Source organism: Leptonychotes weddellii, chromosome 2 (genome assembly GCF_054177405.1).
Source record: "Leptonychotes weddellii isolate Sample4059 chromosome 2, ASM5417740v2, whole genome shotgun sequence".
NCBI classification, from domain to species: domain Eukaryota; kingdom Metazoa; phylum Chordata; class Mammalia; order Carnivora; family Phocidae; genus Leptonychotes; species Leptonychotes weddellii.
In genome coordinates, this window is record NC_138370.1 from 176,508,257 (window position 1) to 176,527,671 (window position 19,415).

Consider the following 19,415-nt stretch of genomic DNA (forward strand, 5'->3'; position numbering starts at 1 on the left):
TCAGGAAACAAATTGAGGGTTGCTGGAGTAGTGGGGGGTGGGAGGGATGGGGTGGCTGGGTGATGGGACATTGGGGAGGCTTTGTGCTATGGTGAGTGCTGTGAATTGTGTAAGACTGTTGAACCACAGATCTGTACCTCTGAAGCAAATAATATATTATATGTTAAAAGAAAAAAAAAAGAAGAAGAAGATAGCAGGAGGGGAAGAATGAAGGGGGGGAAATCGGAGGGGGAGACGAACCACGAGAGACTATGGACTCTGAAAAACAAACTGAGGGTTCTAGAGGGGAGGGGGGGTGGGGGGATGGGTCAGCCCGGTGATGGGTATTAAAGAGGGCACGTACTGAATGGAGCACTGGGTGCTATATGCAAACAATGAATCGTGGAACACTACATCAAAAACTAATGATGTACTGTATGGTGATTAACATAAAAAAAAAAAAAAGAATCGGTGGCCGGAGCTGCGGACAGCGTCCAGGCCAGTGCCAGAGCATGCAGGAGGTACTAGGGTGTGAAGTGGGGAGACACGACTCTTCAGAAAAGTTTGTAGTGATGGGGAGACCAAATGGCCGCTAAGGGAGAACGCGAAGTTAGAAGAGCTTTTTCATGATGGAAGTAACTTGAGATGGAAAACACGGGAGGGCAAATAATTGGATATAATTATAAGTGAACTCATCTATCTTAAATTCACTGTGCAAACACATCACCATTTGTCCTGAAGCTCATTCGCGGACCTGTACTTCATAGAGAAGCAGAACAACCTGCGAACATTCCAGGAGACAGCAACTTCAACTGTGAGCTTTCTCAGCTAATGCTTAAAGCCTAAGAATCCAGCTAGTTCTTTCCCTCTCAGAGGCGACAGTTAACAGAACGGTACCAAAAGAGCTACAAATTGGATGACACATTTTGGTATTAAACTTAGTGTCACCCTATGAGCAATTCTGTTCATTTAAAGCAAGAGAGAGTAAGGAAGGGGCAGACAAGTGAGCGAAGGCAGGTCCGGCGCCACGGGGTCACTGAGCTGCCCAAGCCTAAAGTTACCTTCATTGCTGGTCCCGGAGCCACATCGTCCAAGACGTGAGCACAGATATTAATCACCTTCAGCAGGTGGGAGAAGAGCTGTTCCACCATGGGCACCAGGGTCCGGTCACCCAGAGCTGGCCAGACCTCTTCCTGCTTGGCAGCTGTTGGGTTGGCCTCTTCTTCGGAGGTCCAGGAACTTCTCAGAGATTTGGGGGCACTGGCTGTGATGAGGGAAAGAGAAAATCACTAGGGAAGCTAAGTCATTTAGACCCGCCTACTTTGAGTTTGCTGGCCATCTCCACCTGGTGGTCAACTGATCCCTCCAACTCCACAGGAAATGGACTTTCATGAATGTCACCACCGGACGTACACCCACCCATATATTGGTGATGTGCCAATCACCCCAGGCCCTCCGGATCTTTACAACCGAAGTTCCACTGGTGGCCATGGCCTGCTGCTCCTGCCCCTCCAGTCTCTTCCAGTCAGAGTCCTCTCCCACGGCCCACAGCCGGGATCTTGTTGAGACTCTCTCTCGCCTCGACTGCAACATGAACCTCCCAAGTGGGCTTCCCTACCTTGTTCTCCAAGCCACACTCAAGCCCGTGGGGGGACTCTGTCCCACAGCTAGTCCCTCCATGAGGCTCTTCCATGACCTCCCACAGCAAACACCACAGTCCTCCTTAACGAGGTAGCACCCCACACCCCTCAAGTTCAGCAGCCTCCTTCTTCACCCGCCACATCCTCCATCCTCGTCCTCACCTGACATCCCAAACTACTTACAGTCCTCACACGTCACACAATTTTTCATGTCTCCCTGACTTCAAACAGGCTATGCCCTCCGTCTGGTGTGCCCTTTCCTGCCAGCCCATGAAACCTGTTTCCTGTCCTGGTCCCCCACAGCACAGTGACTATGGCTCCTTGGCACTGCCACCGTACTATGGTGTGTCACTCACTGAATCCACGGCTGACTTGAGAACAGAGCCCAAATACCATGCTTTCTTACAGCCATGGTGCCTGCTAAAACGAAATTAGAAATGTGTTTACCCGTAGCCAACTAAGGGACTGCACAGGGAAGGGGCTCCTTTAAACTACTCGGCTCAGAACAGCTGCCCACAGCACACACCCACGCTGGTCACATGGGACGCTCTGACTACAGGATCAAACCATCACTGGAGTAATTTCCCTCCATGTGCTCACCACCCCACTCCCTAGAAGGAAACAAAAGCTATAGACCTGAAGTCCCTGTTTCAGCTCAGTACCAATACCTGCAAGCAAGTTTCCGGCTAAAACCAAAGCATCCTGATGGGCTGAGAGATCCAGCGGGAACCAAGCTGATGAGAGCAAGGTGAGGATCATTGTGGCCATGCCAACAGTACAGCTCTTTCTCGATTCATCGGAAGTGCTCAGTGGGGGCACCCTGGAAGGAGACGTGTGCCAGGTCAAACGACAAAAACTTTAAATCAAACAGTCCTGCCTTCTCTAAGGAACCAGGAAGAAGGCATGTCACCACGTTTTATACCAGCTCATCAAGTGGTTTTACTATTGTTAACTGCCATCCTTCCAGTAAGCCACAGCTCCATAAATATCATTGAGAAAGGAAACCAGGTAGCAGATCTGATTAAAACTATTGAAACTGGGGACGCCTGTGTGGCTCAGATGGTTAAACGTCTGCCTTCAGCTCAGGTCATGATCCCAGGGTCCTGGGTTCCAGCCCCACGTCGGGCTCCCTGCTCAGTGGGGAGCCTGCTTGTCCCTCTCCCTCTGCTGCTCCCCCTGCTTGTGCGCTCTCTCTCTCTGACAAATAAATAAATAAAATCTTAAAAAAAAAATAATTGGGCGCCTGGGTGGCTCAGTTGGTTAAACGTCTGCCTTCAGCTCAGGTCATGATCTTGGAGTCCCGGGATCGAGTTCCGCATCGGGCTCCCTGCTCAGCGGGGAGCCTGCTTCTCCCTCTGAACCTCCCCCGTCTCATGTACTCTCTCTCATTCTCGCTCTCTCAAATAAATAAATAAAATCTTAAAAAAATAAAATAAAATAATAATAATAATTAAAAAAAAAACTATTGAAACTCTTTTTTTATAACTTTTTAGCTTTCTCTGAATTTTGCCTTAGCATTATTTTACTCCAATGCCACAGTTGCTTAGTCAGGTCAGGTACTGGATCTCTGACCAGAAACTGAGGTTGCTCGATAACTACCTGTGGGCAAAAGGAAGCAACCACTCTAGACCAGCAATCCATCCACTCCAAGCAAATGTTAGCTGGCCATATGCTGACACACAAGAAATCTGCAGATTTGTTTCCAAATATGATGGCGAGTCACCAAAATGTCTCTCAGTAATCGGTACACATAATAAAAGCTTACTCCTTAGTGCTGTAGGAGATTCGAAATTATTTCACAGATGCTATTCGGGCCATCTAGCGGAAGAAACTCATTTTTTTTTATTTATTTATTTATTTATTTATTTATTTATTTGACAGAGAAAGACACAGCGAGAGAGGGAACACAAACAGGGAGTGGGAGAGAGAGAAGCAGACTCCCCGCCGAGCAGGGAGCCCGATGCGGGACTCGATCCCAGGACTCCAGGATCATGACCTGAGCCGAAGGCAGTCGCTTAACCAACTGAGCCACCCAGGCGCCCAAGAAACTCATTTTTAAATGGAAACTGATCATATAAGCTTGCCAATTCCTTTAGCTCATCATGATTTTACACGACAGGTCACATCTGATTTCAAACAAAAAATGTTTCTAAATTTCTAGTACATAGTGTAGCCATTTGGAGAGAATCAAGCCAATTAGAAACATCCTGCCAACATATGTGAATTGTCCAAAATGAATCTACAAATGACACCCTGAAATCCTCCAAAGCACTTAAGAGTGAGCATTTGACACCCATGAGAATCACAGCGAATCCAGATTTTCCGAGAGCTCTATCACTAATTTCCCACACAGCTAACAGGGCAGAAGCAAGGATTCCTTTGGGTACGTGTCCAAAAGGTCACACTGAGAAAAGATTTAAGAAAGAAAACAGAGGATTCCAATAGCAATGTCTGTATCACATGAGTGTAGATAACCATATGCTGAGAAAAATACATACCCACAATGCCAACCTAAACTCCAAATGCAGACGGGAAAGGTGGTTGAAAGGAGACACAGAGCTTCGCAGCATCCAAACTAAAGGAGAAGAGGATAGTAAAATCACACCCACGCACAAAAAGCATTTATTAAATTGAACCTTTCGCCCTTCATAAAAAGTACGAACAATGAAAACATAATTGAGGTCTGTGTCTAACAATATCTGTCCTACCATGGCACCCATTCATCCTTCAAAGACAGAGCAGGGCATGGGAAACACAGGCTCTAAGGAGGGCCCATCGTGTGCCGTGAAGACAGGCCGGCAGCTGGAGCAGCCTTCTGATCAGAATGTCCAACGATGCCGCGTCCCCGCCTCTGCCCTGAGCTCACTGACGTCCATCTCCTGAGCAGACTGCAAGGACCACAAAGGCACGAACCCTTCTCTGTGTTTATATCCCAAGCCGAGAACAGTGCCCGATACGTGGAAGCCACAATAAATACAAATAAGTAAAGTTTATGATATTTTAAACAAATCAAGGGAAGACCAAACTAGAGACGCCAAACAATATTTAGGTTTAAAAGGCACTTATGTTCTTTTTTTTTTTTTAAAGATTTTATTTATTTATTTGACAGAGAGAGACACAGCGAGAGAGGGAACACAAGCAGGGGGAGTGGGAGAGGGAGAAGCAGGCTTCCCGCCGAGCAGGGAGCCCGATGTGGGGCTTGATCCCAGGACTCTGGGATCATGACCTGAGCTGAAGGCAGACGCTTAACGACTGAGCCACCCAGGCGCCCCAAGGCACTTATGTTCTTATCAAGACAGCCTAATCCTGGGGCGCCTGGGTGGCTCAGTTGGTTGGGCGACTGCCTTCGGCTCAGGTCATGATCCTGGAGTCCCTGGATCGAGTCCCGCATCAGGCTCCCTGCTCGGCAGGGAGTCTGCTTCTCCCTCTGACCCTCCCCCCTCTCATGTGCTCTCTCTCTTTCATTCTCTCTGTCTCAAATAAATAAATAAAATCTTTAAAAAAAAAAAAAAAAAGACAGCCTAATCCTAATTGTTGGCGTTTTCTACAACAGGTAAGCATTTCTTCTGTCACATAAAATAAACAACGAGGTTTAACCTGGCAATCAGCAAATTAACACTACCTTGTATAATATTCTCTATTTCTGATTATGGAAGTTACCCTTGTTCATTTTAGAAAATTTGCAAATATCTGAAAAATATAAAGAAGGAAACAAAGATGACAGCCCAAAAATTCATTTTGGCCATTTTCTGCTGTCACTTTCCTGAGTACATGAGAAAGGTACATGTGTGAATAGGACTTCCTAACAGAGATCGGACTACACGCTAGCACACCCCCACTCCGCCACTCTGTAACACTAGACAGTCCCCGAAGCCCATGTCAACGGGTGCGTAATAAATATGAGTTTCGCTGGAATCAGAATTTAATCATCATGCATTCTTGGACATCACGGTCCTTTTCTGCTGCCAGCGTCACAGAAAATGATACAGGTGAGTACGTTACACAAACACCTTGGCTGGCATTTCTGATGTCTTTCCCTTAGCGTCCATCACATATCACGTAGTCAGTTATATTGGAGGCATTCTGAACTTCTGACACATTACCAACTCGATCATGGCAGTTTTTATTCTCATTTTTATGTCTTCCTGTACTGGCTGAGTTTTTTTTACAATGAGCATGTATTACTTTAATAATCAGGAAAAAAAAATAGTTGTGTAATCTCCATTTAGAATACACCAAGATTCTGTTCCAGGAAGCACAAGTTCTTAGTGAGCCCCACGACTGCAAGCTCTCACACGGCAACTCACCACGAAGAACTGACTGCAGGAACCACCCAGAGTCAATTTCGCCAAGGCCAACCAAGGAGACTTACTGTGAGCGCGCGCGTGGTGGACGTGACCAGTTCACGGGAAACTGCCGCGATGACTCTGGAGAGGTTGTTTTCCACAGTGACGTCCGTCATGCTCGGCAGTAAGTTATAGCCTCTGTATATTCTAATGAGAAAAACACGGAAACTTAAAACCTACTACTAAAGCTTATGACACTTCCAAAATTCAAATGGCATTTCTAAGTTTAAGATTAAGGCCTACGAGAAGTTCCAGCAGTCTTGACTTTGACGTGACAGACCGACCGGAAGTGAACCCAGCCCAGTCCGCCCCGAGCACCCACGCCGTGGCGCCCCGGGCCGTGCTGCCTCGCCACAGGCTCACGGCCCCCTCTCCACCCATCCAAACCACTCATCTTTCAAACTTCTAAGGTGAAAGAAATCCTTCTTGAAGCCAGTCCCGACTGCAGGAAAGACGAAAGTGCTGGTTCCACTGCGGGGCCGCTGCGGTGCTTCCCGACACCACACTCACGGCACGCAACGATTTCCACCCCTTGCTGAGGTTACAGATCCTGAGTCCCCAGCCCTATCGGCAGAGCCCAAGCAGGACTAGTGCTGGATTCAGTTCTGAATCGCCCAGTGTCCTCAGAACCCAACAAAACTCAGAGACTCCTTTTCTTCCCACATCAATTCTCAAACAGCAGACAGCTAATAAGGTGCCAACGGCGCAGCTCAGCTGGCCACGGAGCTGGCCACTCAAGAACCAAATAACACAGCCAATGTCCAGAGGCCAGCCTGAGCTTGAAACAGGGAAGACTTTCAGGAGCCTGGGTGGCTCAGTTGGTTAAGCAACTGCCTTCGGCTCAGGTCACGATCCTGGAGTCCTGGGATCGAGTCCCACATCGGGCTCCCTGCTCAGCGGGGAGTCTGCTTCTCCCTCTGACCCTCCTCCCTCTCATGTGCTCTCTCTCTCTCATTCTCTCTGTCTCAAATAAATAAATAAAATCTTAAAAAAAAAAAAAAGAAATGGGGAAGACTTTCACAGTAGTAGTGAGTAACCAATTTTAATGCGATATTATACTCATCTCTGCTGGCATTTTCTGAACTGATGCTCAGAAAAAGCAATTTACCTTAAGCTTGTTCAACTCCTGATGAGACCCTCTCACGCTGCTTTTGCTTATCTTTAACGAATATTTATCCCGAGTCTTCTCAGAGAGAAGAAAAGACCACTTCTTAGGTTTACAAAAAGGAAATTCTCTGAGAAAATTATGTCCACGTGTGTTTTTAAAGCAATCTTTACATGAGATGTTATCTATTGAGGAATAACTTCCAAAATCTGACAAGCTGAGTTCCAAATTCACAACAAAAGCATCAAGCAAACATCTCAGTCTTGACAGCTAAGCTTTTAAAAAATATTGCCACTAACAAACAGGAGAGCTACATATAAAACTCATTTTTAAAGTAACATTTAAAACACAGAGAGTTAAACTGCATGAGATAGTCTTTTATGATCACTTCTGCAGCCTTCTTTGCAAACTAAAATGCAAAGGAATGATTGCTTCATTAAAGCGTTTCTGCACTAACAACTTCCACAGTCTGTGCTCGTCTGAGGCCCGACAAGCGCAGGCTGGATGCCACCAACGGCAACAGCATTTAAAAGTTTCTCACAACAACGTGAATAGTCCTAAGTGCAAAGCACTGCACCAGTGGACAACCCTAACTAACCCTGCCGAGCCCCCTAACAGTCGGGGGTAGAGCACACAGATAGAGTGATAGAGTGAAAACGTTACCGGACAAGGTTTTAGATAAGACACAGCATAAGCATCACACACAAAAACACACTTATGAGTAGGTGGCTTGTAGTGAGCGGATTAGAAGATTCATGCAGTCCTCGCTGCGACTATGGCCGAGCTTCCTAAATGAAGATGGGTGGCGGATCCCAGAAAGGACAAACTACCGAAGGAGAGCACCTACGCAAACGCCCTCACCTGAAGCTTCTTCTAGAGAAAGCACGAAGTGTCAGGAAAGTCCCCCTCCCACCCATGACGTCAGGCCACACGCAGCACACGTACCTGGTGATGGTGCTGATGGAGAAGTGAGATGGAGGCTGCGTCTCGTGCATGAGGAGCTTCAGGTAAACACTGCTTTGATCTCTCGCCACAGCCACGACAGGGTCAGCTTGTCCTTGGTCGCACTTGTAGAACAGCTTTGGGACAAGCCTACCGTAGAAGTAAAGTATACTTACTGACGGAAGTCTCTGAAACTCACCTGTGATGCACCACCCTCCTCTGTCGAGGTGGGGAAGCCTGCAGCACAGTCTACCCACTAACAGCAGCTCCCTCCTTCGGGGGGCCCTCCAGCCCAGCAGAGCGGGGCTGCCGGTCCCAGGACCAATCGCCCACACACCAGTCACGCCAACCCTGATATGACGAGGCGCCGTACTGCCTTTCTGTCCGTCGTGGAATTAAGTACCTTTCTCTACATATAATAAAATGCTCTGATTTAAAGTTCTCTTTCCAGTCCTCTTGAGCAAGATGAATAGGTCCATGAAGCCACTGTTCACAGAAAGTACTAGAGCACAGAGCAGATCTGAACACCAGGGGCCGGCCCTTACTCCCTTTTGCAGTTCTGCCTGCAACACCAGCCCACACACTCCCAGATGGCAAAGCTCCAGCAGACGTCCCTCACAAATCTAAACTCCCCTCAAAAGCAGAATACAGGCAACATTTCCCGAAAGAGCAGAAGGGCTCGTTTCTGCAATGGACAAGGCATGTTCTGCATGAGTGTACTCATACCCTTGTGGACAGGGCTCATAACTCTTAGAAACAACTGTTTCATCACATTGCAAACCCCAGGATCCTTAATTAAAATCTCTCTTCTGTGGAGATATGATCATAAGTACAACTTTTTTCTAAGGTAAAATAAATGGCTATCATTTGCAGAAAGTGGGAAAGGTCCAAAATCGTTGATTAGGCAAGTCATACTAACCCAGTTAAGTGCACGAAAAGGTACACCTCACAAGTAAACAAAGAAATATGCAAATGACAACACTGAAAACAGAAAAGATATACATCAGGGGTGCCTGGGTGGCTCTGTCATTAAGCGTCTGCCTTCAGCTCAGGTCATGGTCCCAGGGTCCTGGGCTCGAGCCCCACATCGGACTCCCTGCTCAGCGGGAAGCCTGCTTCTCCCTCTCCCACTCCCCCTGCTTTGTGTTCCCTCTCTCGCTGTCTCTGTCAAATAAATAAATAAATAATCTTAAAAAAAAAGAAAAAAGAAAAGAAAAGATATACATCAAAATGGAACTTTGGTTTTGATTAGTTTGATCACAGAGATTTTTATTTCCTATTTTATATTTTCCCTAAATTTTGTTCAGCAAACATGTGTTATTACTTTTAAAAGATAAGTTATTTTAAAAAGAAATGCCAATTTCTGCCTCAACAATCGATACGTATTTAACTTTTTTTGAAATATTTTTTTGGTGAGAAGAATCGGGCACAGTCATATTCTGGTCATTAAGAAGTAGAGACTGGTATGTTTCTGGACACCAATTTCACAGGAAGTACCAAAACCCATAAGAAATCCACTTCTAGGTACTGACCCAAAAGAAATGAGAACATATGTCCACACGACGTCTTGTGGGCAAATGTTCAGCCAGCACAATCCATAGTAGCCAAAAAAGTGGAAGTAATATCAATCATCTGGTGACTGGGTAAAGAAAAGACAGTGTCGCCCCTGTAACAGAGAACTATGTATGCGGCAATAAAAGGAACACACTCTGGTACACACGACAGGATGGACGAACCCTGAAAACTAAGGGGAAAAAGCGAGAGGCAAAAGTCCATCTACTGTATGATCCCATTTATATAACATGTCCAGAAAAGGAAGTGGATTCGTGATTGCACGTGGGCACAAGGGAGCTTTCTGGGGTAATGGAAATGTTCTAAAACCAGGATCGTGGTGATGGCTACATGAATCTGTAAGTTTACTACTAATCATTAAACTGTACACTTAAAATGGGTGAATGTTAAGGGATATAAAATCATACTTCAGTAAAGCTATGAAAAATTAAAAAAAAAAAAAAAAGCAACAACAACATCAGAAAGCTTGGCCTAGTAACTCAACTTCCAGGAATTAATTCTAAGGAAAAAAATGTACACATAAACATTTGTGTGTAACAATATTCATGAGCATTATTCATTATCTAAGTCAAAGAAAACTTAACATCCAACCAAATAATATTTACATAAAAGTTTATCGCAACTACAGAATAAACTACTGGCCACTAACTACAATTTCTTTTTCTGAAACAGCATCCATAGCCTTCACTGATCTCACTCTGTATGACATGTCACGCACTTCAGTACAAACATATGAACATATCTGCGCACAGGGTGCGGCCCTAGACATCACTGGTGGTCACAGTTTTTTTTACAGCACTTCCTTCACAGCAGGAAGATGTAATAACATATTAGGTGGAAATGATCAGATCACAAAATTGCACGTACACTTGGTCCCGATTCTGAAGAGACTTATACACAGGATATACCTCAACATGTTCACAGTGATTATCTCCAGTGACAAAAATGAAGGAGATTTCTATTTTCTTCTTCGTGCTCTCCTCTATATTCCAAGCTTCTGACAGTGAAAGTGCGTCGCTTTTACAGCAGGAGGCTAGCCGTTTTCACCCTCACTTTAGACTCCTGGGCAGTAAATAGTATCTTTTCTGATAGTTTTGGAAGAGCTGAAAGTGAGCGCCAGGATCTGGGAATGCTGACCTACTCTCTGGATGACCCAGCTCCCCTCCTCCTACCACTTAGTGCTTCCACCACTAAAGTGAGCAAAGAGAGAAAATGCGTGGTAAATACCTCATCAAAGCTGCTGCGGCAACGTGCCGCACCCTGGGGTCCTCGTCCCCGAGCAGATAGATGACGACATCATGCAGCACTCGTTCTTGCAGTTTTAAAAGCTTCAGAGAGAAGGATAAAAAAACTAGATATGACGTCTGTCTTTAACCCAATTTCAGGTAAGATACTCTGGAAGGCCAGTGAGGGAGAACTCACGATCACCAGCCTTAAATTCACACACACAAGCACGACTGTCAAGACCTGAATCACAGAGTCGATCTAGAACAGAGCGCGCTGAGAGGAGACCCACACCCCTGGGAAAGCGCAACTCCTAGAAGTTACGACACGGCCTCATAACAATGAACTGCTTACCCCTGTGTAATGATGCGCCCCTCTGTGCAGGTTTTCTGCTTTTGCCTCCAAAAAGCTCACCAACCTAACAAAAGAACATTTTTAACACGAAACAATTTAGTGAGTCCACAGACACCCACCGTCGGCCTGCATGACCCTGACACACAGGACACAGAAGGCGGCTGCTCCGGAGGGGGCTGGGCCGGCCACCCAGAAGGCCGGAGAGAGAGCACTTCCTCAGACCCACAGAAGGACGAAGGTTTTTAAGTAAGTAGAGCTCATATTCCCATCCTCATTTCAGACTCTGTAAACTGTTTTCTTCAAAATAAATATCACCATCTATCACTGTGAGAGACTCCAAGTGGCCTCAGAGTGAGCTCAGCCACCAGGGAAGGTGAGTGCGGACTGTGGGGAGCCCCGCACGGCCTCGGGCAGGTTCCTTGCCCCCTCCCCAGGGTCCTTTCCAGTGGGCGGAGCTGAGAGGAACCCCTCATTCAGAGAGATGTTCTGAGGGAAAAAGAAACTAACCACTAACCACTCAGGGCAATAGCCCTGAGCCTGGCACATAACAAGGACTTTGTAATAGCTGCTTGAAGAACACCCAAATGCCTGGGTAATAAAAGAAATTTCCCCTTCTAAAAGAAAGCACTGGAAGAAAACATCTTAAACCAAACTTATTCCTAGAAAATGCAGAAGGCATCAAGTTATTTTTTAATTGCAACAGTACAGACAGGCTGTCTGACCTAAGTCCGGTATAATGAGGAGGACGTTCCCTTTGTACATACAAGCAGGAGTGATAGAAGTCTGAGTTCTATCATTCCCGCCATCCAGGACGCTTAGATGACTGAGACCACCAGAAAGATCTACTCCTCTGCCCGTATTTTAAAATCGCAAGCACAGAGCAAGCTGAGGAGGAAACCAGCATCAGCTCTCCACGCCACCCAGATTCCCAACTCACAGGTTACTCGACGACCATCACAAATCAGTACTAGAAGCAACTGGCCCAGGCCTTTCGATTCCTGGCTCGAACTCCCAGCAGCTTTGGTTTACAGACCTAAGGAACCTGATTCATCACTTACCTAAAGTCAATCTCTGCAAGAGTTTCCAAAAGCTCTGTCCTCACCAGCCAGTAGGAACTATCCCTCAAGGTCAGCATGTCGGTGATCAGCTGCAATCCCAATTCGCTATAGCTACTGCTGCAGAGACTCATGACACAGTGCTGGAAGACAAGGCCGCCGCGGGACGGCGTCGGGGTCAACCCTGTGCCGTTACTGCCTCCTGACAGTTATGACATCACGCCTCCATATACCCGTTTCCTCTTCTTCTAACCGCAGCAGGGATGCTGCATTTTTCCCACATCTCTCAGAAACGTCATTAACTCAAGTTTAAAACTAAATGTGTCCCTTCCACATCACTTTGTTTCTTTCTCCCTCCCACTGCTGTCTTGGTCATGGCCTCTACTCCCAGACACCAATTTCGCGACCATGGATCAGGGGTAAACCACTCCATTCTAAAACAAGTCTCAGACCCGGGGCCGACAGGGGACCCGTGCCCTTTGCTAAGCGGCCGGGTACTCCGCGGCCCCCCAACAACGGCAGAGCCCCCCGTGGCCGCGCCCTTCCCACCCCTCAGTGCACACGTGGGCACTTCCATACAGCAGATGGGAGCTGACTCGGGGCCAGCAATCTGCTGTGCCCCTGGAGAGATAGACTGACTGAAACCTGGCGAACATTTGGAACTAAGGAACAATTCTGGCCATGAAATTTTGAAAAGGGAAGGTATCCTATTCATTTGACAACTGTTGGGTTTTTGCTTTCATTTTTACTGGTTAATTTTTACTGTTGTTGATTGGCCAGTTGTGATTTACTGATCAGGTGATCTACAGAGGTTCACCACGCTGCTGCGTGAAGGCTGGAGGCGCTGCAGGGACGCAACACAGGGTCACTAAATAACCTCGAGACTCCTCTTGACTCCGCTCTGTGGGCCCGAGAGCGCCGGTGGTGTTTAATTCAACAGGTTTTAACCTTCGTGTTGGCAAAGTATATTTCTAAATAGACCCTTTAGAAAAAGGAACATTTCAAACAAACACTCTGAGTACTGAAACTTACACTACACTCTTCCTTTACCGGTAATGCTTTCTTCCTGCAGCGGAGTGATGGACACACGCACGTTTACTATTGTTTACAGCTTTAGAATGTCTAGGACTATTCAGTATTAAGCCCACTTTTAGTTATAACAATGGTAAAATCTCTACTAATCAAAGAACCGATTTCCACAAAAGATTATGCTTACCCTCGCAGCTGTACAAGCCAACTTGCAAGTCACAGAAGATTCATCCTTCAAAGTTTTCTGCAGCAAAGGAATGCAGTCCGCCAGAGAAAATGTATTTCCTGACCAGAAGAGCAAACAGCAAGTGCCTTTACGTAACCTTGAACTTGGGCGTTCTACCTAGAAAATACCCTGAAAACTCTGTCCTTACCTGTCAGGGCCCTGATAGTGCTCATCCAGTCTCCCACTTGGAAGCGGGACCTGCTGAGGATGGAGGAGATGAGGGTCCCACAGAGAACGGCCGTGGCTCCTCTGACCTGGGGGTCTCCGTGATCGATGTAGTTCAGGATGTCTGACACATACTGCTCCTCTGTAGAGATAAATTGCCCAGCCACTGTATAAGCCCCTACCATCAATTTTCTCTCTCAAAATAAAAGCTTCATTCTCAGAGAAGAAAAAAAAAACAAGGGTGAGGGGGCAATCCAAATCTAGAAGAGACTTGAATGTAACAGCCATGAGTGGTAAAATATTGTGGGGTTTAAAGATTCTAGATTCACCATAGCTCTGATATCACTTCAACACAATAGATGTTCTGGATTATAATTCCAGGCTGCCGGCCAATAATCAAAATTCCAAGATTTCACTTCAAAAAAAAGACTAGAGAAACTCAAACTAGTCCACACTTACCTAATATGAATTCAAAAGCACAAGTGTGTCCCCTCACCCAAGAAAGGGAGGGAACGGGAGGGTAATTTTAGAAGTGCGGCCCCTCCCCCATTTACTCCAACATGAGAGTGGGTCCCAGCGTGCGCTACAGGGGCCGGATCTGCTGCTGCTCTGCTCGCCTCGGGTCCTGCTTGTCTCTGAGTGTGAACATCTGGCCCCACGGAGTGTGACCCAAAGCAATTTTGATTATACGCAATTTGTGCCTTTGGTATAAATCCAATATGTATGTAAAGTGGCTCTTACGTTCCCACATACCTATTGTCTCGTCACGTGTGTTTAAACGAAACACTGCATCGACAGGGAGTCCGAAAAGCAAAAAACATTACTATTTATGTGTTTTATATGGAGCTACAACTCAGTTCAGAAATACCACAAATTAACTCAAAACACAGACTACTCTAAACTAAAACAGCCAAGATGGTTTGACATAGTTTTTGAAGTAAGGATTAAACATGAGGGACAAGCCGTGAACTTGTAACATACCAGGGTACTCCATGGTGTCAAGAGGTACTTTATAAAGTTTGCTGAAGAAAGACTCAGGATGAAGGGCCACAGCGGCCCCCACACAGCTGAGTGCCAGCGCCTTCACACTGACCCTCACGTCCCTGTCCGGAACCAGCACTGCAAGGAAACCACCAAGGTCACCTTCAAAGCAGCCAACATGTAGTTTCCACAGGAACAAAACTAGACCCACCAACCCGGCTCGCCCATCATCCCCTCCCTTCTCCCATCAGTCAGTGAAAGCCACTGCTGGGCCCAGACTCTAGTCCCTCCCTCTGCTACGGCAATGAGGCGCGAATCAGTCACCAAGTTGACCTTGAGACCTCGGTATTTCCTTCGGCTCTGTACCTTTCTTTTTTGTTGTTGTTTTTTGTTTTTTTGTTTTAATTTTATTGTATTAGTCACCGTACAATACATCATTAGTTTTTGATGTGGTGATCCACGATCCATTGTTTTCATATAACACCCAGTGCTCCATGCAGTATGTGCCCTCCTTAATACCCATCACCAGGCTAACCCATCCCCCCACCCCCCTCCCCTCTAAAACCCTCAGTTTGTTTCCCGGAGTCCATAGTCTCTCATGGTTCATCTCTCCCTCCGATTTCCCCCCCTTTATTTTTCCCTTCCTTCTCCTAATGTCCTCCATGCTATTCCTTATGTTCCACCTGTACCTGCCTTTCTATACATACCATTTTTTTCCCCAGTCAGCAAAAATGAAGCAGATAGAAGGCGGACACAATGGACAAGAGGAACAGAATCGTCATCGGTAGACTGTCCTATGTCACCTTTGATCCGGCAAGGCTACAACAAAGAAAGTAACACTTGTTTGTCTTAGGATCAAGGAACCAATACATTCATTCACTAGTGTGTTCAACAAACAGGTCCAGAGCAGCAATTATGCCGGGTGCTAGGGACACAGAGATGCCCATCTTTGTCACACACAAGCCTGGCCTCACAGACCACGGTGGAGCAGAATCAGAGCGCGGTCAGAGGCAGCTAAGCTACACGGTCACGTGGGCGGTGGCAGGGATGAGCTCAGTGTGCAGGGAGGGCACGCTGGAGAGAAGGCAGCTGGGAGCCGGCACTCAGGAGAGGCTGCTCAGGAAAGGGCAGCATGAGCCACCATGGGGAAGCTACTTAGGCACAAGCAAGAGCCCTGGGAATGCCCAGAGCTGAGAGGGAGCAGACCTGGCTGGAGCCGGACCTGGAAGGAAGTGCGGAGGCTACAGGATGACTGAGCATCTACAGAGGAACTAAGTACAAAACTGTTTCCTGCCCTCAAGGAATTTAAAATTAAGGGAAGACAAGACACAGGTAAAAAGGTAAGCAATTCAGAGATATTTTACAAGCAGTTCAATGGATAAGTCAACAACAACAAAGCCCAAACCTGATTAAAAACTGAGCAAAGGACTTGAACAGACATTTCCCCAAAGACAACATACGAATCACCAGTAAGCATATGAAAAGATGACCCACATCACTCATCATTAGGAAAACGCAAGTCAAAACCACAGTGATATACAACCTTACTCCCAGTAGGATGGCTACTCTCAAATAAAGCCAGAAAATGGCAAGCCTTGGCAAGGACATGAGGAAACTGGAACCCTGTGCACGGCTGGTGGGAACGCAAACTGGTGCAGTCCCTATGGAAAACGGTGCCGAGAGTCCTCAAAAAAACCTAAAACTAGAACTACCAGAGGACCCTGAAATTCTACTTCTGGGTGTATATCCAAAAGAACTGAGAGCAGGGTCTTGAAGAGATGCCTGTAACCCCATGTTCACAGCAGCCAAAAGACAGAAGTAACCCAACTGTCCATCAACGGATGAACAGAAAACCAAAATGGGGTCCAGCTGCACAGTGGGATATTATTCAGTGTCAGAAAGCAAGGGAATCCTGACACCTGCTACAACACAGATGAACCCTGAGGACATTATACCCAGTGAAATAAGCCAGTCACAAAAGAACACTGCATGGTTCCACCTGTATGTGCTTCCTGGGGTAGTCACATCCACAGAGACACAAAGTAGATGGTGGGAGCCAGCAGCTGGGAGGAGGGAGGAATGGGGAGTTAGTGGTTAATGGGGACAGAGTTTCAATCTGGGGAGAGGAAAAGAGTTCTGGAGATGGAGGGTGGTAATGGCCACACAACATGAATGCACTTACGCCACTGAGCTGCCCATTTCACAGCAGTTACAATGGCAAACTTTATATGTACTTTACCACCATAAAACAAACAAATGCATAATTCAATGAACAGAAACAAGAAATGTTGCAAGACGATGCATGACCATCAAATGAATGGCCCAAGAAATCAGGTGAGGTAGCAATCAGTGTAAGACAGATTTGTCTGGGAAGGACTCTCAAGGAAGCAGAACTTCAGGCAATTCTCAAGGATTTGGGTAGTACCTGGAGAGGCAGAAAAGAAGAGCACATCTAGGAAGGGGTCACTATTTAAGGGGAAATAGCTGAGCAGCTCAGAGATGGGAAAGCTAGAAGCAAGGCACACGGACAGTAGCCAGAGTAATTTTTTTTTTTTTTTAAAGATTTTATTTATTTATTTGAGAGTGAGAATGAGAGAGAGCACGAGAGGTGGGAGGGTCAGAGGGAGGAGAAGCAGACTCCCCGCCGAGCAGGGAGCCCGATGCGGGACTCAATCCCGGGACTCCAGGATCATGACCTGAGCCGAAGGCAGACGCTTAACCAACTGAGCCACCCAGGCGCCCAGTAGCCAGAGTGATTTTAAACAGCCACACAAACTCAGAATGCCGAGTGGTCTCATGCTTAAATATCTCACCTTGTTTTCTTGATCTCCTGGTTCGGCAGCTTCATCTCTGGAGACAAATTTATCTATACTGCTGTCAGAGGGCTGCCTGCTGTGGCCCATACTTTTCAATAAATGTGCTTGCTGCAGGGCTTCAAAATCAGAGAAATCGAGATTGAGTGACAAGTTTCCAATTTAAAAAAACAATATTCATATTTATACAAAGTCCACATGGAACTACAGGATTTAGATCAAGAACAAGGACAGTCATTCCTCAACTGACCTTCCTCATTTGCTATTTACAACTCAGAAAACAAAGATACCCGAAGATTTCTTCTTGGAAGCTAAGGTAAAATTGAGATGTCAGGGTTGAAAACAAGACCATTCCACAGCGCACCGCTTAAGTCTGCATACCAACTGAAGAGCTTCTGAAAGCATCTACGTCTTCATCCGGAAGAATGCCCGTGGCTTCCTCATCCTCGTCCTGTGGCTGTCCGATCTGCATCCCCGAATACTGGCTGTCGGCACCATCTAACACCTGCACGGTTCAAGAGGGGCTGGTGAGGGCTCTGAAGGGACATCACCGAGGGACAGGCTCTCTGACACAGAAAGGCAAAGGCAAAGCCAGAAATCACATGGACCACATCTCACGTATTCACACAAAGGTCATTTCCTGAAATGCACGGAGATGCATGCATGTCAATGGTCAAGCTTCACTGATCACACATTGCTATTACGTTACAAAAAGCTTTACAACTATAAAACTACCAAAGAAATTCCAACCTGAAAATTTCTCTGTGATATTAAAAAAAAAAAAATCTAAACAAAAATCTGTGTCTTCACAAGCAAGTTTTACAGTAAGTCAACAATGAGGAAAATCTTTTAGAAAAACACCTAACACTACACCAGGTTAGCTTCTAAACTGCTAGAACTAAATCAACTCAGTTTTGGACAGAATATATCATATACCTGGCCATAAACTTGAATTATGATTCCATACTGCAAAACTTTTCACATTCACTTGAAATCTCATGTAATTTACTTGAAAAACTGAGTGACGGAACCTCAATACACTACCAATAACTGAAATAAATTCTGTATCATTTTTAAAAAGTCATTCCAAATCCTTAGAGTTAAATAAAAAACATCAAGCCACATGTTCAAAATCAACCAAGAAAGGAATGATGTTCTCCACTCTCCCAATTAGTTTACCCAAAAAACCTTACCTCAGTTAAAAAATATATATTAAAATGAAAAACTTTACCATAATAAAAACAATACTTTTTGAATATTTTACTACACCCCAGGCAGAATCAAAAAACACTTTATATGTATCATTCCCCTTAAGGTCCGTAAGTCTTACAATGCAAGTACTGTTACCCTCAATTTGTGGATAAGAAAACTGAGGCAAGAAGAGACACAAGTGCTCCAGGCTACACGCTTAGAAGTGGCCGAGCCAAAATTCTCATCCTGTGGCTCCCGGCAGCAGTCCCTCAGCCACCACACTGGGCTGTCTCATGAGGAAATTCCCTATCCCTTTCACTTGTTTCTTTTTCTCTATGCACTCATCACCATCTGACTATGTATTTGTTTACTTATTGATTGATTACTGGCTTATTATCTGCCCCCCCACACATATGCACACGCTCTAGAATAGGGGTAGTTAAGCCACGGCCTAATGACTAAACCTGGCTCACCACCTGTTTTTGTAAATAAAGTTTTACAGGAATGCTAGTTCATTTACATATAGTCAATGCCTGCTTTCACACCACAGAGGCCGAGAGGAGCATACGCCAGAGGCCATATGGCTTAGAAAGCCACACATCTTTGCTGTCCAGCCCAATAGGGAAGGAGTCTCGTGACTCCAACTCTAGAACATAAGCTTCGTGTGAGCAGTTTTGTATGTTGTGCCCTCTACTTCATCCCCAGCTTGTGAACAATCGCTGGAACTTAACAGGTGCTCAGTACACTTGTTCAGCAAATAATTAATGATTACCTAACAGGCATGGAAGCATCC

At 45.9% G+C, this 19,415-nt stretch overlaps 1 protein-coding gene across 4 annotated transcripts in view; it reads right to left on the reverse strand.

Moving 5' to 3' along the window:
* The window catches only part of HTT (huntingtin), a 139,679-nt gene that overhangs the window by 71,312 nt on the left and 48,952 nt on the right, over nucleotides 1-19,415 (reverse strand). For all 4 annotated transcript variants that reach the window (XM_081812704.1, XM_081812703.1, XM_081812705.1 and 1 more), the window contains exons 13-26: nucleotides 17,813-17,936; nucleotides 17,432-17,550; nucleotides 15,326-15,437; nucleotides 14,619-14,756; nucleotides 13,621-13,779; nucleotides 13,434-13,531; nucleotides 12,221-12,360; nucleotides 11,163-11,226; nucleotides 10,812-10,912; nucleotides 8,016-8,162; nucleotides 5,992-6,112; nucleotides 4,118-4,194; nucleotides 2,288-2,439; nucleotides 1,041-1,243 (exon numbers count right to left, since the gene is read on the reverse strand). In XM_081812704.1, the coding sequence (XP_081668830.1) occupies nucleotides 1,041-1,243; nucleotides 2,288-2,439; nucleotides 4,118-4,194; nucleotides 5,992-6,112; nucleotides 8,016-8,162; nucleotides 10,812-10,912; nucleotides 11,163-11,226; nucleotides 12,221-12,360; nucleotides 13,434-13,531; nucleotides 13,621-13,779; nucleotides 14,619-14,756; nucleotides 15,326-15,437; nucleotides 17,432-17,550; nucleotides 17,813-17,936 (1,755 nt within the window). The remainder of the gene's footprint in view (nucleotides 1-1,040; nucleotides 1,244-2,287; nucleotides 2,440-4,117; nucleotides 4,195-5,991; nucleotides 6,113-8,015; nucleotides 8,163-10,811; nucleotides 10,913-11,162; nucleotides 11,227-12,220; nucleotides 12,361-13,433; nucleotides 13,532-13,620; nucleotides 13,780-14,618; nucleotides 14,757-15,325; nucleotides 15,438-17,431; nucleotides 17,551-17,812; nucleotides 17,937-19,415) is intronic.